Source organism: Ornithodoros turicata, chromosome 7 (genome assembly GCF_037126465.1).
Source record: "Ornithodoros turicata isolate Travis chromosome 7, ASM3712646v1, whole genome shotgun sequence".
Taxonomy (NCBI): domain Eukaryota; kingdom Metazoa; phylum Arthropoda; class Arachnida; order Ixodida; family Argasidae; genus Ornithodoros; species Ornithodoros turicata.
In genome coordinates this window covers 17,046,366-17,068,750 of record NC_088207.1, presented here as the reverse complement: position 1 = coordinate 17,068,750, position 22,385 = coordinate 17,046,366, and the positions used below count along the sequence as shown (strand labels likewise).

Below are 22,385 nucleotides of genomic sequence, written 5' to 3'. Positions count from 1 at the left end.
CGACATCCAACGCATCTCCCTGCTGTTCAAAGGAGGGTAATGTCTCAAAAAGATTGTCCCGCGCACATGTTTTCGTCTTTTTGCAAATGCCCTTGGCATGGGCCAAAAGACAGGCGATGCTTTCAGACGGCCTGGGAATTGACGTCCACATGTAGATTTCTCTACCAAGTTAAAATCAATCAATCAATCAATCTCTACCGTGTGCCCGCATCCACCAAACGGGAGTGACCTTTGAAGAAAGGGGAGTCAAACGGAGAGCACAGAATGCCCCGGTGAGATGTGACCCTTTTCCGGAGTAATGCCAACACACAACATGCCACGGAGAGAGGACGTTGACACTTTTCGTTCGTTCCTGGTAATGTAGTCCGGATAACAAGTTTTCCAGATATCTGAACTCCGGATAAGCAAGACATGACTGTATATATTTGGAGTTTATTAGAGACTGTCACATCAATCAGACTGTTTACTCACCACACGTCGTGTAATGTTATAGGAGCCCTGCATTCTAACAACACGTTCAGTTCATCAAACTGACGGAACATCATCATTTTGGTATGCAGGATTTTTTTTTTTTTCACTTTCTTAAAATATTGCCATATTGACAAGAAACCATTATTGGCTTTCAAGAAGGTGAGGAAGGATGTTTTGTTAGAGCAGTTGAACAAATTCTGCTTATTTGTAAAGGAGCCACTCAATACAGTCGGACCTCGTTTTATGAACCCTCGATATACGAATTCCCTCGACTTACGAACGGCTCCACAGGGAACCAAACTTTTTCCCTGTATTTTGACCTCGTTTTACGAACCCTCGATATCCGAACTATGAACGGATTATTAGGGAACGGACCCAAAGTAGCCAAGCCATTCTGACCTCGATATACGAACGGGCGTTATGAACATACAGAGGACAGGCCAATTGACCGGAGGATAATGAAAGTTCCTCAGTACATGCTGCCAAGGTCAAACATACAATGTCCCAACGTCGCTACGTTCCACAAACATGATTCACCAGTTCCTGAAATAATAATTCGGGCGTTTACAGCCGAACGGTTGTGAGTTTGGACCAGGTCTCCGAGATGGAAACATCTTGCCGTTCCAAGAGAAGGCGTTCAGTCCTGACAGCCGGTGACAAGCGTAATGTTTGCCGTTGGAAACAGTCTCATCCGCGCGCGATACGGTACTTTGAGGACCGGGTGGATGAGTCAATTGTCAGACTTCTGTCATCTCTTCTGAACAGGATAGACCCTGCAGAAAGTATGGTGCAAAGCACAATTACGCAGTATTTTCAAAAATAAAACTTATTCAAATCAATTTCCCGTGTTTTTGTGAGGTATTTGTGCACTGCACTCCTCGGACCTCGATTTACGAATACCTCGAGTTACGAACGATTTTCTGAGAAACGAAGGGTGTTCGTAAAGCGAGGTTTGACTGTATTTGACTTAATCTTTGTGGTCCAAAAATACAAAACATTTCTAAACTCTGAACTTTTGGATAGTCCAGTAAATTATGCCTCGAAACATTATAGCAGATGCAGATAGGATGGTCCGCCAAGGTCTCAGACTCCAGGGACGTACTCCTCACAGTAGATCTAGCGCTCTGTTGTATCAGGCCTTTTTGTAATACCTCTCACTTATAAGTGGAACGGAACCTTTATGGAACGTGCCATAGAAACGTGTCAGACAGACAAAATCGAGACTACAATGAATTTGACGACTTCGCTTCTACATATTCTTTAGTGATAATCTCATTGGGACCGTAATTTGTATCTTTTTCCCAACTAGCATCGCGTGAGCATTTATTAAACCAGCAGATTAAACTGACTTGGCACACTGTTCGCAAATATTTGGAGAACCACCTGAATCAGCAAAGGAACTACAGTAAATTCAGAGCTCAATGGCCATTGGTGAGAAGCAGCTTACACAACCAGATTAAAGTGATATTCTTGTTCAACATGTATGGTAGAGCTGTATGGAAGAGCTGAAATTTCTGAACCACTGGTACTGGAAGGTACTGGTGGAAAGGTAGCAGAAGGGAATGTGGATATCCAATTGTAACACCTCATGTACACATGCATGTTTTCACCCACATTGTTTCCCATTATCGTTACAATTATATCTAGTCCGACATAGCCCTACAGACATCAAACGAAATTCAGCAAGTTATGGTTTGTTCATCATGGATAGGATTCACCAACTTTTATTTATCTATGCAGGTCAACTTTAGAAGAGGAAGAATGTCCACACAGATGTAGCAAAGCTTATTTTCATCATTCTTTCAAATCCAGACAGCAATATTGGCCAGTTCTCAAGAGGCAAACCTAATGCACCATCCTGCTTGCCATCCACTTGTTCAGCAACATTGTGTTTCCTCGTGGCTGTTAAACGCAGTTACTGTATCGGAGTATCATTTAGTAGTTACCAAACTAAACTATCGGAACACTGTTCCCAACATATGTATTGAAACAACACTGTAGCCGAACCAACGTCTTTTTATACACATGCAACAATCGCTTTTATCTTGCACTGACACACATACAGCCATGTTCCACACAGTCTTTTCTAGCGAAGAGTTAAGCCTTCGAAATATGCTCCTTCTATCTCCCAGCAATGTCTTCACGATCCAGAAATGTTGCACATCAGTGGGCACAGTGACATGTGCCGTGGAATGTACGGGAAATGTGAAACAGCAGCGGAATATTATATTTCAATTTAAATTAAACGTGTACATTCCCAAATAAGTTCCCTAGCACACCTACATTTCGATAGTAGTCCTGCACACATACGATGCAATCACAGTACATGACTAAATACACACCGCAAAATCAAGTCTGCCGCCTTTCAACATGGCAGTTCATTTCTGCTCGTGGTAGTAGCTTAAGTGGGAAGAGACATGCACAGGAAAAAAAAACAATGGAGCAAAACACTGTTGCCTTGACAAGTCCTCATTGTTGTAAACATGAAAACACTGTTTTTACAAAAAATCTGCCGTTAGAAAGCCATTTTACAGCGAGCCGATTTCAAATAAAGTCGGTAATTTCAGATTTGTTCTACGAGACGCGCGCAATTTTTTTTTTTTTTTTTTTAACGAGCGCCCTCGAAATTCTCGAAGCCTTCCCTTAAAACGTAGGCAGTGCAAACGTAGCCATTTATACATTTGTACACCGTTCTCAGGAAACCGAGAACTTCTTCCCTAATCCGTGGCCGTGACCGTGATGGTTTTGCCCTTGGGATCGTCAAAGCGATCGTTTGTGCGTATGTCGTGCAAGAAGAAGATTCCCACGCCGAGGATGACTAGGTAGAGGAGGATGACGAGGAGTCCCATCCAGACGGGCATCGTGAAGAACCCCGAGCAGTCGTAAGACTCCGAAAACGGCGCGTCGGTGGAGTTTGGGAAGAGTTCCACCTGGAGGAAAAATTCGGGGGTTAGTATAGAGCCGACGAGCCAATGCGGAGAGACCCCCTAGCTTTCCGCGGCGCAAAAATTCGCTCTTCCGCGAAGTGGGATTTACAAATTTGCGGGATTCCGCGGGTTTCGGGGGAACGAGGGAAAAAAGGAAGTGCAGCATTCTTAGGGCCCCGTGTTTTAGGGTAAAACCCGAAAACCCCCGAAAAAACGGTACTCGCCGAAGATCCCAATTAGGCCACACATACAACACTTCCCACTCAGCACAGTTGCTGGGCATCTCGTGTTCACATGAAATGCGAGATGTGTTTTTTTTTTTTCACCCGATATGGCCCGATTTCACCCGTTGTATAGCTCCCAGGATAAAACCCGATTTTTACCCCTCGATTTTGAAAAGACATAAAACCCGAAAACACAGGGCCCTAAGCATTCTCCCAGGATCGCGCATCGACTCATTCCACGAAAAGTTTTCCAGCGTTTTGTAACTTTTCAGTGCACAAAGAAAACTGGCTAGACTAAACTTGGTCGATCTCTCTCTCTAGGCATTGCTGTCGTTGCATTTTACTTTCGTCGCAGCACGTTCAGCCGCGAAAGTTTCCAGCGTTATCGGTGGCGTCGGGCATTGCAGTCGTGACTGATCGGGTTGAACCCGAGGAGATGTTGCAGATCGATGGAAATCGTTTCGTAAATAAGCTTATTGAAAGTGGTTCTGTACGAATCGAAAGGCTTCGGTTGAAAGCTATGAAAATTTGTTTACCTCATTATTGCTAAAGGTAGTTCTACTATATTTTCCGGTGCATAAGTCTCGGTTTTTTTTTGGAGTATCTCGACGATGCGTCTTATACAAAGGTGACACTTATAGGCATTTTTTTGTTGATTATCACCATCATCGCCAATAACATTGCATGCAGTCCTCCGCCTGCTCCCACATCTGTCACATTTGTATATGTCTCACTCCCCCCCCCCTCCCCCCCAAAAAAACAAATGGGGGGGGGAGGGAGACTTATAGAAAGGTGTGACTACAAGTCCGGAAAATACGGTATATCCCTATTTGCAGTCCTGTCCAGCAACCCTGTACTAGACCACTCCAGTAGTGAGATCACAGGAACCCAAAAGTTGTACATGTTGACTGCTTTGGAGCACTTCAGTTTCCTTTCCCTTTGACTGATGGTCTGTTGCAGATACAGTAAAACCCGCGGATAACGATATCGCGTATAACGATATCCCTCGTAAAACGATGGTTCATGATTTTACCGTCAAAATATACATTGGTTCTATGGGGAAACGACCCGCGTATAGCGATAGCGACCGCGGTTCCGAGTACTCGTATAACGATGTTGGACGCTGTCCCGTGCGCGTAACCACGCGGCGATTTTCGCCGCGATAAGATACAGTAGAGTATCGATGCAACGAATCTCACGGGGTACCGGAAAAAATTCGTATCATCTGAAATTCACATCAAAAGATTTAAACCAAAATAAAAATTGAGGCAAGACTGTTCATTTTCCAATACTGTCAGTGAAAGAGGTAGGTGGTAACGCTGGTGGTAACAATGTCTCCGTATTTGGCCAATTCTGCTCAAATTCGCGAGATGATGATTCAAAAGGCCTAGCACGTGCTTTCCACCCGCGAGTTGCGCGACAGTGTTCTAAAGCGAGCTTCTCCTAAAGCACGCAGGCGTTAGGTGAAGCCGACTTGCGGAATGGTGACGTGTAGTGCTGCTCTTTTTTGCTACACGTGGGGTGGCGCGCGACTTTTCGGGGACGCGCTATTTAGGTCAGCCCTCGTTTAACGATGTAGCCCATATAACGATGGAATTCGCGATTACCGTCAATATCGTTATACACGGGTTTCACTGTATTCCATTGACACACGAAGCGAGATTCCATTTTGTGGAGAAAATAATGTTTACTTTAAATCAGAATTTAAAAGGAATTTCACGAGCTGTCTCAACATACCTGAAGCTTGGTGAAGGTGAGCTGAAGGTGAGGTTCCTTTGTGACATTGCGCTGCCTGAAGGAACTGTCTCCGCAGGAATAGGAGAAATTAGCTGGCCACCATGTGTCACCCATGCGCATCGCCAGGTCCTTGTACGTTCCCATGTCCGCAGTGATGTTTTCAATCATGTAACCGTCTGCCCCGCTTTTGGCGATGGTGAGACTGCATGGCCGATAACAATACTGTGCTTACGTATTTATTCCAAACACAATTTCAGCCCAAGGGCTATGACTATGGCTATGACTATGGCTATGACTATGGCTATGACTATGGCTATGACTATGGCTATGGCTATACTACTACAACGGCTATGTTGCTGCCGCAACGATAAACAGTCTAGTTGCATTTCCCGGATTTCAGCTAAGGTGCCGAAGCATGGCAACTATGCAGTATATGTAGGGCCTGACTTTTTAGGGTTAAACCCGTATCCGCTCGATATTTACCCGCCGAACAAAATCTGTAAAATTCGGGTTTAACCCGAATCTACCCGAAAACATCTGGGTCGCGTGGCACACTCATAAGCGTGCATTAAAATTAAGTTTGATAACATTGCTAAACATTAGTTCCATGTTAAGACAGATTTTTATTAGACAAAAAAAAATCGCCCGAATTCCTGACGACAGAATATGCCGTAACGGGATTTAACCCGAATACATCCGAATTTTTCGGATGAAAAATATCACCCGATATTTACCCCCCGAATTTGGCCAAAAATAAAACCCGAAAAAGTCAGGCACTAAGTATATGTTGCATATGTATGCATGCATGCATGCAGTATGTGTTGTTATACAGCAATTTCGAATGTGTGAACTGAAATGCAATCACATTCACGACAGCAGACGACCAACAGACGACATCCAACTGCACTCTCGCATTCTTTGCAGGCCAAGGGGAGGCTCCACTGGCCAGAAACCTTTTCATTGTTTCTGTTGCACCCTCGATCAAATGCGGCAGCAGTTTCATCATGATGAGAAGAATGCACGTGACATTCAGTTGGATTAATTCATATAGAGTGCTCAGTCCTTTATTATTCTTGGTGCATATTAATTGGGATACAAGAAACAGGGCATTCGAGAAAGGCAAATTTTTTTAAGTCCTCCGCTTAAGCTGCATTAGAGGTGTTACATCCATTACCTACGAGAGAGATTTAAAAAACGTGCGCTCAAAATCATCTGGAAAGTGTTTGTATCCGATCCACCTTTGTATAGCATCTGCAGTTTTGACAATTAATTTCCTGCACGGGAATGCAACAATCCTGCATCGCATTCTTCGCGGGTTCACAGTAGCTTTTCTCCCGTGGGACAGCGAAAATATCACTTCACCTTAGAGTAAAACATGGTTAATCCCCCGTTAATTTGGAAATTCAGATAATTTGGGCAACCCACACAATCCCAGCACGGGTCTCCACGAGCCTATGGGAAGTAACGCTTGTTAATTCTGCAGCTTAATGCTGCAATTCAGGGCACGGCAGTCACAGTGGACAAGAAAATAATAGAAAAGAAGGCAAAGGGCAGTGGAGACATTGCCATCGTCATCAGCGCCATGACATCAGCTGCCATCTTGAAGCGTAAACTTGTTTCTTTGTGCTGCCTGCATGCTGTCTCGACATGGCTACCCCTGGGGCCTTAAAAGCATTGGAAGGGTGGTTTGCGTGGTTCGAAGAATGCCATGGACTTGTCTTCCAAAACAACTGCGGGGAGAGAGGTGCTGTTCGCGAAGACATTGTCAGGGGTTGGTAATGCGTTCGGCTCCGGGAGCACATAACCGCCAACAGGGCTTGTGACGTGTTTAATGCGGACGAGGTGCAGAGGCAACTAAGCACTTAGCAGCGTCCAGCAAAGGTGTATCGAAGACTCAAATTTCCTGTCCAAAGCAAACGACATTCTTGCAGTTCTTTTCGCAATAAAGGTACGCCGATAACGGCAAGTTCACCTCGTATTTTGTTGCCCGTTCGATAATTTGGACATTTTCGTCGGCCCCGCGCGATTGACATGGTTCTACCGCATATGCGGTCAAATACGGTATATTACACAAACACGGACAGCAATGTGCCTAGACTTACAGTATACTGAAGCCAGTGATTCCACCTTCGTCAGGAAAGTGTATGGTTAAACTGCAAACATAAAACATGCATGTTATACATAGATCACATTCTATCCATATATCTATAGATGTCATTTTTGCAGTTGAGTTACACGGCCAGGAGAGGTATACGAAAATATTTTGCATGGTGGCTCTTGATGAAGAACTTGGCAACACACTTTAGAGCCAGATTAGATGTCACATCATTCCTCCTTTAAGCCACTTTGAATGTTCTGAGTGAAGGTTCTTGAAATAGAGTGGATTTATGCCACTCACTAAAAACTGGGACTGCCCGATAAATTTGAACTGATTTTGTGACTCCCAGAAGTCAGAAAAATCAGTCGCCGACAGTACGGTGAATTGACTTAGTCGCTAAATAAGGCTGCGATTTTGTGCTACAGGAATATTATGCGCATCCTTTTTAAAATATTTACCTTTACTACAATTTCCTTGCAGTCTCCCAAGTCTCGTAGACGAGGAGACTGACTGTACTGTAATTGCATTTCTGTTAGTGGCAGTGGAGAAACGTGGCATGCATTTCCATATTTCCATTCTCGTTAACATTCTCTTTACATTCCTCTAGTTACACTTCACTAATCTTCATTCTATGTGTCTGTGTTCAAAAGGTGTGTTAGTTGTATGTTTTTTTTCTCAAAGTTCTTTTTCTTTTTTTTGTGTGTACACTACTCACTTGGCTCCTTTGCTTGAGCACTCTGGTACTGGCTGGGCAGGCAGGGTGTCATTGTAAGTGTAAGAAGCCTTTGAAGTCCTGTTTTCATGAGAAGCGAAGGACACTGTGATGGCCTCACAGTACAGGATGAGACACTCGGATCGTAGCATGAGCACGCCATAGACGTCACTAGCATTCTTTTCCACCGGTGGTGCCTGAAGAAGGTGTCTACGGGTACGTACACCCGATTCTTCTCCACCCTGTAAAGACATTCAGATGACGATGATCAACCATCCTGTGGATGACAGTGATGCACCACTATCTCCACGCGCCAATTACGCTGTTCTATCGATATTGTCTCTATTCAGGCCATAAGCTGAGAAGCTCTCCTGTACAACAGGCATTCTGGAACATTCCATCGTCGCTGATCAAGGCTCATGTAGAGTGACAATGCCTCCTGTACATTTGGTGACCTATACGATGAACACCACTGGCTGGTAGAGAGTTCGGTCCATCACCAACTAGAATTTCGCGATGATTCCGAGATCATCTGCCGAGCGCTCCAAGGGTCATCGCTAGAGCCTGAAGTTTTCGGAAAATATTTTTTTCTAATTTCGGGGAGTAAAAATTGGGTAAATAAACATGGGCTCTAAATTCATGCAAATTCGGGTGGAAAAACTTCGAGCACACTAAATTCTGGGACAAATCGGGCTCAGTTACTCGAACTAACTGAATTAGTTCCGTAGAAATGGTGATGTAACTGCATTAGCTGCCAAACAAGTTAGTGTGCATTCCTACAGACATCTCAGTGAGGGCAATTTGCCGGGTAAAAATCGGGTTTCACCCTAAAGAGGCAAACTTCAATTCAGGGTGCAAGTTTGGGGAAGAATCGGGTTAAACCCTAAAACTTCAGGCTCTAGTAATCGCTAATGGTTCAGTGCCTTGTTCCATCAATCGCCAATCGGGACTTGTGTAAAAAAAAAAGAAAGAACCTGTCTCCTCTACATTGATAATGATTTGCTCTTACGGTGTGATAGACACCTTGTTTTCCCAGACAACGCTGACTAAGAAAACTTGATGGGCAATGCAAGGATTCCTGCAATCTTTCGCGTCAATTGCACTATACAGGTTACATGCCCTTGTGACAAGAGCACTTCTGATGCAATGTGAAATCTTGTGGATCTATAGGGAACCACGGAAAGCACCTACAGAAAGTGCAGCGAGCCATGCAGTACTGTGCACACTGACGACGAGTGAATAGGTTTTACAGACTTACAAAAGATGGCCTGCGCCCCGTGTACAGTCCTACCACATTCCTGCCTCCTGCAGTCAGTTGCTGCATTGAACTCTCGATGATGTCATCTGCGGGAAAGAAATTATCAGAGTTGTCGCAACATCGGGTACACGACGACGATAAAACTGAGAAGTGCGTCAAAGCTACCTATGTTCTTCAACGCATCATCGCGGTTAGGAGATAACTGGGTGCTGGGAAGCTCCAGGAGGATGACATTGGTGTGCTCGTTGTGGTCCTGCAGTTTTTCCTTGGCTGATGCAGGATCCCTGACGGACACTTGGACAGTCTTCACACCCTTCAGCGAACTGATGGCATCGACGGGGTTTTCCACTGCTGGCAGCATCAACACAGGGTTGTTTTTGAAAGCAAGCTGCACGGGAAGTGGACCGCGTAAATAGAAGTAAAATAAACAAACACTCAGCTTGAGAGGGTTCTAGAATTTCATAGGGCCGTGTGACACCCATATCAGCAGGCTCTGTCATGTGTAATGACCATGACCTACTAGATTATAACGACCATGTCATAACTCTTATGAGGCAACCCCTATAGGGCTGCTGCAGTGAAGTTTGCACAGTGCCATTTCGGGCCCAAACGGCCACGGATCCCAACAGTAGGTAGTTTCATCAGCGGGTTTTGCATGGTGTTTCAAACGGTATGGTGCCGAGGAAAGCTACAAAACCTGTAGGAAATCCACAGAAAAAGCGGTGCTTCTTGAACAGTGCGAACAACTCGAGACCGTGTATTTGAAAGTGCCGCGTCGTCTGCTAAACTACCGCGTGTTGCATGATTTGGGGCGCTGACGTTGCTGCTCACTCGCGCCACCTGGCCCAGAGCAACAGGCCTATGAGGAGCCCGCCTGTAGGAACCGCTAGGGGCGCTACTCGTTGGCCTGCAAGATCTACGTCACGATTGGGCAATGGAAATTTGAATTTTGAACGCACAGAAGCGGACCTACGACTACCGTAGCAGACGACAGCAACAGCTCCTATGAAAGCACGTAGATTGATGATGATAATCAACTTTAGAAAGAAGCATCTCTCCTGGGACATTCACCGCTTGTACAAAGATACTTAGGAAAGCTGAAGTACAAAGTATTGCAGAAATTGAGGGAGCAATAATCGGGCCGATGAGTAGCGCCACCGCTAGCTTTCAAATGCGGCGCTGGGAAGGGGTGCCTATAACATGACTGTTATAATCTAGCTGGTCGTGGTAATGACACAGATTGCCTTCATACCAGAGTTGTGCCATTGGCATTAGCAACACTGTGTGTGTATGGAAGGGCAGTAGAGAGCATAGAAGATTAATGGCAATTTTTTTGCCATGAACTCTGAGTGGGACAATACATGCCACATAATTTTCCACAACCTGTCAATGTAAGGTGGGTGTGAGGTCACAACATTAGCCACATTATGTGTGTTATACATTGCCACCTCTGTTCTTGAGCGTGTTCGAAAAACAGGTTTTAGCAGGTCTAACCCTGAAACATAAGGTGTGACTTAAATTCACATGGCTCCCCTCCCGTTCGTGGGATTCTGGATAAACCGCGCTGTTCTGCAGTATCTAAGCCTACAACACACAGACGAGGTGGCGATCCAGTTTCCAGAAGTAAGAAATACCTTTAAGTATTTGAAAGAAGGGCCATCTGGTTGAAGGTCTTCCACACTTAACTGTAAAAAGAGGAAATATGCGGTTACTGCAAAGTCACATGACTCTCGTCGACTGCATTACTTACGGAATCTTGAATAAATACAGCGAGCACAGTATCCTTGCTGGACAGCACATTGCGTACAAATTTTTCAGTAAAATCACCGTGGCTAATTTTTTGGAAAGCCGAAACAGCGGGGAAGCTGCTCTGCTCTCTGAAATGAAAAAAACACATTTCACGTCAAGGCGAATGTCCCGAGCGACTGAACAGTCTTTTTGCATTTGGCATTGTGTCCGTGCTTTTAACTACATCTCATTAATATCCGTCCTACGAAAAACCTATTGCAAAACAAGGTGCCTTCAATATTTCAACCAGCAAATTCACACAGCCTGCTCTATGTTCAAAACACCCCTAATTTCGAGCTGAGATAGCTATGCAAAAAGCACATGCGTAATCTTGAAGGTGGGAAATTACCCTCGATGACCCCAAAGGAATGCTGGAACTTCCACATTTTCGCAGTTATACAAAGAAGCTAAGGAAACCAATAATACAAAGTAATACATTTCTCTCAAAGGCGGACCGGCCGCTGCCATGTTTAAATGATCATATGACTCCGCGAATCACCGCGAACGCCGGACCTGAGTTCGGCAGCAATAACATAATCTTTTTGGAATATAAATCAAATACGAGAATTTCTTTTGCAGTAATAAAGTTTTCTCACATTTATACAGTTCACAATTTAGCAATGTTATATTGTCCGCAACTTCTGAAGTGCGGAGCTGCTGGCCCTTTTCTTTCCGACATTTTGCAAAGATGGGTACGTCTACCGCTGCTGTCTTCCTTTGACGTGAAAATACTCGTTATTTATCGGCGATGTATTCAAGAATGTATGAATTGTCATGATGTGTTTCGAGCTTTTTATTTTCGTCAGTCATTTGTACCGCCAAAACGTACATGCTCATTACAAATTACGTTCCGAACACCCGCTTTCGATAATGGCGGATATATTCCACGTGCACGTTGCAGTGATCGCGGAGCTGTGCAAATTAGTTGGCATTCTGAGCGTGTAAGGCGTTCAGTGTGGCCCTCCCGTGCTAGTAGCGGAACCACATGTCCCACTTGTAGCATCATGCTTAGTTTTAGGCCGTTGATTTCAGTCGGCTTCTGTCAGGTCGCCCTTACCATGTTGTGCCTAACATATTTCAGGAAAGCCCCGTGGACTGCGAACCGCCCGCAAGCACCGTGATCACCGTCGTGAGCAGCGGTGGCACGACAAGGATTACAAGAAAGCTCACTTGGGAACACGGTGGAAGGCCAACCCTTTCGGTGGTGCATCCCATGCCAAGGGCATTGTGCTCGAGAAAGTGTACGTATTTCCGCGGGCGCATTTCGACGCAAGCCCCTAATAATTTATCTGTTGTACGCAGGGGTGTAGAGGCTAAGCAGCCCAACTCCGCCATCCGTAAGTGCGTCAGGGTCCAGCTTATAAAGAACGGCAAGAAGATCACAGCCTTCGTGCCCCGGGACGGTTGCCTCAACTTCATTGAGGTACGTTGTGTCGTACCGTGCCAGTTCTAGAATGCTTAATTCATGACGTTGGTGATGCTGATCTAATCAATGCGCCTCCTCTCGAGATAAAATGTCCATAAAAGTGCTGTTTAAACCTCATTGGTCTAAGTTATAGCGATAATGTCATTTGCACCTGTTCCCAGCACCGGAAATTCGAAGGTTCCATTTGCTCACCTCGGCCCGTTTAGCACTTGTTCCAATGGGTGGAAGGGTGCACTGTCAGCGACACCAGTTCAAACCACGTTTCGAGCACATTCAAGCGATACCGAAACTACAGCGGTGTGTGGCTACCAGCGCACTCGCTCACCCCTCTGAACGAGTAAACGAGCCTCTTTCTGCTCCGCGGTAGGGTGTCACACCGAGGAGGAAATACACCGCTCGTGTGTTCCGTAAACCTTTGTCGGGTCCTGTACTTGGCTTACCTTTGGAGTTTTGTACAGGTGGTGCACGTTCGCCTTGAGATGCATTCTTGCTAAAGTCGTAAATTGATTATACTTCTATATGTTTCCGTGGGAGGTGCTGCTGTCGTCTGCTACGGCTGTATGTGCGTTTCTGCAAATTTCATTAATTCAAATTTCCACTATCCAATCACAACGGAGATCTCACAGGCGTACGTGTAGCACCTCCAGTGATGGAACTGCTGCACCGTAGAGGGTGTTTTTGCTCCATTTGCACCAAGGTTGCGCCAAAGTGTGGAGCAGACAACCACTTCACAATCCACGGAGGTCGCACGTGTCACGAGAAAACAAAACCCGAAGTAAACTGGGCGAATTTAAATGTGAGAAGGAGCTGCCGCAGCGACTTACTAGCTTGCTGATCGGTCTATGCCAGTTAGGCCTAGCCAAGCAGTCTCGGGACGCACATGTGGACAGTCACGTTGATGCCCCAACCATGCCTGCCAACTCTCCCGGATTATCCGGTAGACTCCCGAATTTCGTTCAGGCTCCCAATTCTACTGACGCGCGCTCCAATCTCCTGGGAAATTGGGTCCTTAGGCTTTTCCTGCCTTTAAAATCCATGCCAGCACATCGCTGAAGAATTGGACAACCATTTATGGCGGGAGGTCGAGGCAGACCGCATGTTTCTCGAGAAGACGTGTTCTCGTCCTCTCGTCAAGCCGAGTCTCGCACAGTAGTTTTGTCTCTTCCGATGGCGCTCTCAAAACAGAACTACCTGCGCGATTTCCTGATGCGTGCCAAGTGCCTTTTCACGGGTTTTCTGGTCGAGCACAACCCGACGCAGAGCATAAGCGACTACGTGTATGCGCTGTCCACGAAAATGTTCCCAAATTTTAACGAAGCGGAGCGCCACAGGTGCGGACAGACGAAGACCACTGTCATCATCAATGAAATGGCTGCGATCACTTAAAATGCAGTGTTGGAAGAGCCTGAGACTAGGCAGCTTCACAATTGAGGTTGATGGTAGCAACGATAGTGCGTCGCAGCTACACCCAGTAGTGGCTACTGATGATGTAGAGGAATCAATAGGCATGTGGGTATGAAATGAATGGCCCCCTCAGGGACATGTTGCCAACATCAAGTACACATCAACTAGCTTGGATTTTTCCTTCATCGCTTGTCCGAGCTGAGAGGCACAAGGTGATCTCTAAGTGCTTAAGGCCGCTTTTCGATTCCTTCGGGTAGCTCGGCATGTCTCTAAAGATAATGTTTGGACCTGTTTGTGAGGTCAGTAACTTGCTACCTTTGAGGGTCGCTAAGCTCTTAGATAAAGAAACACATTGTGTATGTGGACACACTTATTTATTTATTTACAAAACCCTCCTGTTCCACTTAGGTGGCTAGTTCACGCCCACTGTACAATGACTCCTCCGAAGCAGGTTGGGCTCGCTCATATGCCAGTACCTCTCGTATGTCGGCTGAGTACTCCCCTTTTTTGTGCTCATAGAGTCCTTCGTGTGAACGGTACAGTGCGAAAAAGGTTCCCCTCCGCAGGCATAACACTGCACCCAGGCCGTACCCAAGTGCATCAGCTCTTAGTTACAAGCAGGGTCTTACATGCACAAGGCTGAACGGATAGATACAAGTGTTCGAGCATTGTCAAAGCTCGCCTGAGCGTACACATTCCACTGAAAAGCTTTCCCGCCCAGCAGTTATGGTTGTCACCCGTCCGGTATTTAACTGGCATCGCCAGTTATTCGATACTCATACCTGTAGAATTTGGCCAGTATTTTACCACAGAAGGCATTTCACAGATAACTTTTGGGCAAATTCCGTGAGCCCATCCAAGGAGTTTGACCCAACTCCGCTCTGGTAGTACTTTTTCGTTTTCAATCTGTACTGTGACACCGAGAGTGCAAAGGGAACAGAAGGTTCAATTTTCTGTCCGTGCTCGAACGCTTCCTCTCCCGGTGCGGTTTTCTCTCGCCCTTGCCTATTCTCTCTCCTATGTACTGCGAGTCTCAATGCCCCTCGCTCTTCCCCACCTCCCTCTTGGTCTCTCCCTTTCGGCCTGTATATAACCAATTGTGGCAACCAGGGAAGGGTAACAGACATATTTTCGTTTCTGTTATCCGTTTCTGATACCAGCCTTTCAATGTCGTTTCCGTTACGTTTCCGGTAATGGAACGGCTGTTACAGAGCTGCTGGAGGACAGTCAATCCGACTCTGGCAACAACCTGTTTTGCCCAAGTGCTGCTTCTGTGTCACGCGTAATTTTAAGTCTTGCAAGATTTTTTAAAAATCTAGGAACATGTCTTCGGTCACTCTCAGTCCAGCAACTCAAGATGGGTGTGACCTTCATCCAATGTCGCATGCATAAGCGAACGCTCTCAGTAGTAAATAATACTGCCATAGCCACGGTGAAATGAAAAAAAAAAGTAAAAAATAAATAACTAACAATTGCAGCCCGTCATACTCGTGCTATGGTGGAGTTTAGTCATGTGTTGATGTCAGAGTTATGAGGAATGGAACAAGGTAAGAGAGGTATGCACCCTCGAGATCCAATATTGCGCTTTGTTTCCGTGCCCTCGGGTAGTATATTTAAGGTATTACACGGAATGAAGTCACCAAAATACAAAAATAAAATGAAAAGTCACTCAAATGTCATCGCACAACGGGAATAGCCATTACCCGAATTCAATGCCGGATGATAATTTTCGTTTGTTTCCGGTAATGAAGGACCGTGGTATGTGTTTCAGTTATCGTTACCATCTCCAATTTTGGTAATATACCGTTTGTTTCCATTACCGTTACCCTTCCCTGGTGGCAACCCTAGCCACAGTGTTGTTGCCTCGCTCGATTCCTTTCTATGTGTGCTCCCATATAAACCGAGGTTACGCTTCACACGTGTAATTTGTATGAGCTCGCTACAGCTGTGGCAGCCTGGCCAATCACATGCCCCGGGTGGTGTGTGATGCACAAGTGCCTACTACAGTAAACTTCCGTTAATTCGACCCTGACGGGAACGCGAAATTTGATCGAATTATGCGAAGGTCGTATTAAAGAATAGGCAGAAAAATTGTAGAGGTCGATGTCACCTTTGTGCATTCCTCTGCTGTCGCTCACGCTTGAAACGCGCATCTCGACACATTGCACATAGAGCGCTCTCGCGCGCGCTACAACATCGGTGCCAGGCGTTTCCTGCCCGCGCAAGATGGCGGAAGCGAAACTGTAGACGATTTCGCGGAAAGCTCGCAGTGTGCGTGCGTGCACGCACCCACCCACTGAATGCGCTCGGTGACATCGTCTTCAGTTTCGCTTCCGCCATCTTGCCCGGGCAGGACACGTCTGACGACGACGATGTCCACTTCCACGAAGTCATCGAAATTCGAAACTCGTCGAGCGCACGTTGTGTATCGGACTCTTGTTGCACGAACAGTTTCCGAACGAAAGCCCGGTGAAACGTAGAACAATAAACGGAAAGCAAAAACGAGAAAGAGACGTCTCCTCCTCGCACGGCACGAACCACCACCCACCACCACCAAGTGAATTCGAGTTTTAGTGCATCGTACGCCATTGGCTTTGCGTACGCAAGAGATGCGTGGTGGTTCTGCACAATGCGCGAAGCTCTATGTTTTGCGCGTGCGCAGAACCACAAATGCTATCGCTTACGTACGCAAATACGATAGCGTTCGGTGCACAAAAACTCGCGGTTATCGGAACGGATCGGTACTGTTCAATCGCCGTCTGCCGATCTGCCACCTGAACTTCAGGGCGAACTTTATCTTGTATGTGCGGTGCGGGCGACGCGGATGCCTGGTTCGCGGACGCATCGATCGAATTACACGATGTGCACTGATTTCACGTTCGAAATAACGAACTTTTTTATCAATAGAGGCATACGGGCATTTGACGGGACCTTCGAATTCGATCGAATTAAGCGGAAAATCGAATTATCGGAAGTCGTATTAACGGAAGTCTACTGTACATACGTTTAGTTCCACCGATAAAAAAATTGGGATGACGGTTCTCTCAACCGACATTCCGTTCCTTCTGGGACAGTGTCCTCTATTTGGATGGTTTAACCAGAACTTCTGTGTGTGGGACAACAGTGGAGTAGGTACACAAGTAATTGAGATTGTGACATCAATGAAATGTTTTGAGAGCATCTATCTGTGGCCCTTCCCCACTTGATGTAGTTGATTGATGCAATACTGGTCTGTTTTCATTTCAGGAGAACGATGAAGTGCTAGTGGCAGGCTTTGGTCGTAAGGGTCATGCCGTGGGTGATATTCCCGGTGTGCGTTTCAAGGTGGTGAAGGTGGCCAACGTCTCCCTTCTCGCCCTCTACAAGGAGAAGAAAGAGAGGCCAAGGTCCTAAGCTGTGGAATAAACACCTGTTCTTTTTCTATTTGTCACCCTGGCTCCTCTCTGAGTTGGTGCACAAACATGGAGGACGGCACTCCACTTCCCTTTGGATCCCCTTCATAGTGATGCACAACACTCTGAATATGTAGGGCTCTGCGGTTTAGGGTAGAACCTGCTATTACCCTGGCTTGCATCATTGCTACTTTTCCACCCGATATCTTACGATTTTACCATGTTTTACGGCTCCTGAAATAAAACTCGAATTTTACCTGGATTTAAAAAAAAAAATGCGAAAACACAGGGCCCTATGAATATGTGGTAGTAGCTACAGCAATGGAGCGTGAGATGAACACAACGCTGAAGGCATCGCAATGCCCACTTCGAACGGTGAAGGGCACTTCATGCAAAGGCACCAGTACTAGGACCCCAGATTTGTAGTAAGGAGAGGTGGTGCAGCTTGGGGAAAAAAAGTTCATGAAACATGGCACTGACTCATTGCTTAAAGGGATGGTCTCGTACCCCCTGCCCCTTTCATAAAGTGTACCATTCGATTGCCCTTTGTTGAAAGTGGAATACTGCTAATTTACCCGACAAAACACGCCACAGTTATTAAATAACCGAATTAAATTGATAAAGATTGCAGAGCATGCCGCGATCTGTGTTGGCAACAATAAGAACAGCCACGTCGCCCTGCGGGTAAGTCCGTGGTAGGATACAGAAATCGTCTGCTTTTGCGCGCGATAGTGCATCGGCCTGAGCAGACGACTTTCAGAAGTTACTGAAATGTACTCTGAAAATGTACTCTCGTACATTTTCTTTCAGTTCTCAGGTGAAAAACGCGCATTCTAAGTAGTGGCAAGCATGGTGGTTCAGAACAACTATGTTAATCCTCAGAGACAAGTTCGCAGAACAACCCCATCCACAATCACAAATCTGAAGTTGCTCGCCATCGGCGCGTGCGGTCGCATTACAGCTCCGACCAAAAATATATTACGCGCGCTTCCATTACACTCCCCGTTGTACACTGGTCATGCTTCGAAATGAAGTGTCGCTGTCGACGTACACGGAGAAGGAGGACGTGTTTATTTAACAAACGCATTAAGTACTCGCGGAAAGAAAACACGTGACTTAGCTTCCACGTATCCGATTGTGCGCCACATTATGGGAGACCCCACAGTCAATGCTCGGACTACATTCTCCGCTCGAGGAGGTATATGCCTCAGTGTCCCCATTTCCAGAGCAATATAAAGGGGATTACTCAACCCAAGGTGCTTCTGCAAGTTACAATTACCATGACAACGACGACGCACCCGCAGGCCGACGTCATACGTGACGTATGCATGAGAGAAGCGGAGCTTTCGTCGTCTGCTATTACTGCACGTTTCGACAAATTCCTCGGAAACAACTTGGTTATTCCGAATGAAACTTTGACGGTTGTATGTGTACAGTACTCGTGAAATTAGTTTTGGCTAAGTTTCGGAATCGTCCCGGCTGTACGAGACCGTCCCTTTAATCGGAGCAGTCTGATGCTTGCTTTCAGGAAGAGATAGAATAAAAGACGGGTGACTGGCTATTCAATCAATCTCTCAGTGTGTGTGTGCTCGTGTTTGATGCCAGGGGCCGAATTATGGGGAGCGCTCTGTGGTGCGGCTTCTAAAACCAATTTTTAAACACGGGAAAAAACGAAACCACAAGCCATAGCAACCTCGAACCACTTTAGTTGCGTCTTTTGCGACATGTACTACAACTTCATCATTGACATCTGAGAGCTAAAACCGATAATTAAAAAGTTAGAAAATTAATTACCGCTTATTATTTGACAAGGGGCGATGAAAAAAATATTTTTGGATAGACCACACAACTGCCAAGCACGTACAGTTGGTTCCATTTGTGTAGAGCACTCCGTTTTTTTTTTGTTTTTTTTTTTAGTCCCTGGCCCTTTTTCGGTGGGACATCCTGTATACACCGCATATTTCTTTCAAAGTCGGATGCCTTACACTTAGTGGCACATGACCTTTTATATTTTTGCTTTTTATACCGCGGCACTCATTCTTTGTCATCGAAAACAATCGAAGAGGAGAAATGGAAAATGACAAGCTAGTGGCCGAGGTTGAAAAACTACAAAAAAAGAGATGTGTTTACAAATCAAGCGTGCCACAATTCCCACTTGACTTGTAAGCACATACCTTACGTCCGCCATGGAACATTCGCTCATTTCTCTATTTGTACGTACAAAAAAGAGAGTTGGTTTCTACTGTAAACGTCTGCTCACTTCTAAAAGAGAGAAATGAAAGAAGATTCACTATAGCTAGAGTCACTAAATAAGCTTCGCTTCAGAGTATCGACACTGAGGTCCAAGGGAGAGCAGGAGCGCCATCTTGTTTTCGCACCACACCGGTACCATCCCAAATTGAGGATCAAAGACGACTAACATAATGCTCACTGTAGCATAGAGAAGCGTGTATGATTGTTGCGTGATAATCCATGTATTGTCCACCAGAGCGGTCCGAGGATGTCAAGGTGAGCTCAAGACCGTCAACTGCTGCTTGTAAACGAAAGGAACATTTAACCCGCGCACGATAGATGGCATCGTGCGCTAAAGTGCGCGTGGGAAGCGTGGCGCGCAAACAAGATGGCGCATGCTCCCTCTTGGAACTCAGTGTCGATACTCTGAAGCGTAGCTTATTTCGTGACTCTTAACTATAGCTACATGCAGAAGAACATGATCCTATGGTGCTCCTGAGACTATCTCATTTTTGTCCCCAGATGGTTGTCCCAAGGATCATCTCTGGAGTCTCATTCTAACAATTTTCTAATAAATTGAGGATTCTGTGGGGATATTCCCTGGATGTCATTTCCGTCCCACAGTGACATCCTTAGGATGAGTGAGAGATTTCAGCGTGTTTGAAATGCAAGCTTATATCGATGCATGAAACAAGCGTCCTTCACATTTATCCGGCGTAACTTGTGGGGAAATGTCGCAACTTCGATGCCTATAGTGCTCCACCTCAAACGTTATCCCAACACATATTCACGTTTTCCCATCCGTACGACGTGTGTGCAATTTCGCCACACTGTAGTGACTGTGGCGCTACTATGTTGTCAAGTGAATAAATCTTATATGTCTATTTACGGAGGACGCCGTTTCCCCCAACATCTTTCTGCGACTCAGTCGTCGCACGCAGTGGCGTAGCCACGGGGGGGCTAGGGGGGGCCCGAGCCCCCTCTACCTGCCACGAACCGACCCACGCAAATCGTGCAAATCCGAGGAGAACATAATATAAGAGGGGGGACACCATTGACACCATTTCACACCTCCCTGGAGGTGTTAAATCCGCCTACGCCAGGGACATCTGTTTTCTTTGACGGCTTTCCATCTGAGTCAGAACTCATGTCTTTCTTCCGTCTGGTTTTCTTCTTCGGTTTTTCATCAAACAAGTGTGACAATCGCGAAGGTTCTTGCAGTTCACGGCGTCTATCTAAGCAGCACTCTTGAATGGTTTCAAAGATGAGCTTTTCAAAATACTTCCAATCTCGTGACACCACCTCATTGGTCATGACAGCCTATACATGTAATCGTATTCTGAACGTCCAAATAAATTATTATCGTCTTTTTTATTTCATCGCATTTTGAAATGTGCACAAGTACGTGTGTGTTTTCGCACCCAGAATCAGCGGGGGGGGGGGGGGGGGGGGGCGAGTTTTCGTATCGAGCCCCCTCTGCCTTGGAGGTCTGGCTACGCCAATGGTCGCACGACACTCATCTCGAAGAGAAGGATCGATTCTCATGTTGGAAGTAACTGTTCTGAGGCCCCTTTTCTTGAATGGGGCTCCCTTGGTAAGTGGTCGGAAAGCCGATGCCAGCGTAGCGTAATTGGTTAATGCGCTCGACCGGCACTTTGGGGATACGTGGTTCAAATCGCGCCGCTATCTGGCTTTTTTCGACGGCTGCCACATTTCAATCGATCCTCTTCCGTTCCGTTACTTTTGTTCAGCATCGCCTATCATCGCCGCTCAGATACGCCGCATATCGCCTATTGCACTGTCAAGTATACATCGCATCTCGTGACACACTCATCTGGCGCCTAGCTGGCCTGGATGTACAGTATTTTCTTTGGAGATCTTACCCGGCTCTACACAGCATTCTCCACAGTGGAGCGTGACAAAACATGTACTCCACTTGCTCAGAGACACAGAACTTATGTACAGCCTCTGAATAAGTGAACCATACAAGCAGCGTGCCTCCTGCATATATAGGCTCCGGCTGAATGTCCCGTGCAGCGGTAGGTTGCTCTGCAAACTGGCCAAGTCACCATCTTCAAACTGCAGTGAGTGGGATGTTGTCGAGGACACAGAGCACATCCCCGTCACGTGCTCCAAGTATGCCGACAGTTGCAGGACACTGGAAGCAGGTCTGGCATCGTCTTGACGTAGGGTTGCCACCTTTCGTAGTGAAAAATACCGGCTGAGGGAGAGGAGGTGGATAGAGGGAAAGGAGGAATGGCTCGCGGGAAAGGGAAGTGGGAGAGGGGTGGAAGAGCACACACAGAAAACGAGAGAGAGACCTCAAGATAATACGAGGAAACCTATGTTCCCGTGAGTAATAATAATAATAATGAATAACTAAGGAAAGAACTGGTGACTGCGGAGTTGGCTCTATGCTCCAGATTTATTCAAACTGTAGTGGAATGTTGAAGGGAAAAGCCCCTATGAAAGGTCTTGAGCCACAAATACCGGCAAAAGGCTGCTGGTATCACCTTCCTACCGGCAACCGGCAGAGCGAGCAAATAACCGGCCGTGCCGGTATAATACCGGCCTGGTGGCAACCCTACTTGACGCCCTGCCGTTTGACCTTGTAAAACCCCTGGGTACTCAGCTATTCAACCATCAAGCGGCTGCATTAAAAGCGCTCCTACGTTTCCTTGAAGAATCGCATCTGACCGACATTTTGTGACACTTT

General features: G+C 46.2%; 2 protein-coding genes across 2 annotated transcripts; one reads left to right on the top strand and one right to left on the bottom strand.

Moving 5' to 3' along the window:
* Positions 1–2,179: 2,179 nt before the first annotated feature.
* Positions 2,180–11,708, bottom strand: LOC135400256 (V-type proton ATPase subunit S1-like). Its single transcript, XM_064632036.1, has 9 exons — positions 11,565–11,708; positions 11,178–11,304; positions 11,062–11,112; positions 9,593–9,815; positions 9,428–9,513; positions 8,173–8,411; positions 7,462–7,512; positions 5,360–5,561; positions 2,180–3,401 (listed from the first exon to the last, which is right to left on the bottom strand). The coding sequence occupies exons 1-9, from the start codon at positions 11,681–11,683 to the stop codon at positions 3,189–3,191; spliced, it is 1,311 nt and encodes a 436-aa protein (XP_064488106.1). The 5' UTR covers positions 11,684–11,708; the 3' UTR covers positions 2,180–3,188.
* Positions 11,709–11,853: 145 nt separating this feature from the next.
* Positions 11,854–17,468, top strand: LOC135399600 (small ribosomal subunit protein uS12). Its single transcript, XM_064631325.1, has 4 exons — positions 11,854–11,907; positions 12,297–12,456; positions 12,518–12,638; positions 17,292–17,468. Exons 1-4 carry the CDS (start codon positions 11,904–11,906, stop codon positions 17,436–17,438), a joined length of 432 nt encoding a protein of 143 aa, XP_064487395.1. The 5' UTR covers positions 11,854–11,903; the 3' UTR covers positions 17,439–17,468.
* The last annotated feature ends 4,917 nt before the right edge of the window (positions 17,469–22,385 follow it).

Bases quoted from the DNA above. Each gene is read 5' to 3' on its own strand.
- LOC135400256 (XM_064632036.1), bottom strand. From the start codon at position 11,683: ATGGCAGCGGCCGGTCCGCCTTTGAGAGAAATGTATTACTTTGTATTA. The intron at 9,514-9,592 runs GTAGCTTTGACG...TCTTTCCCGCAG, and splicing joins TGATGCGTTGAAGAACATAG to ATGACATCATCGAGAGTTCA. The intron at 5,562-7,461 runs GTAAGTCTAGGC...TCGGCCATGCAG, and splicing joins ATCACTGGCTTCAGTATACT to TCTCACCATCGCCAAAAGCG.
- LOC135399600 (XM_064631325.1), top strand. The intron at 12,457-12,517 runs GTACGTATTTCC...TGTTGTACGCAG, and splicing joins GGCATTGTGCTCGAGAAAGT to GGGTGTAGAGGCTAAGCAGC. The intron at 12,639-17,291 runs GTACGTTGTGTC...TTTTCATTTCAG, and splicing joins GTTGCCTCAACTTCATTGAG to GAGAACGATGAAGTGCTAGT.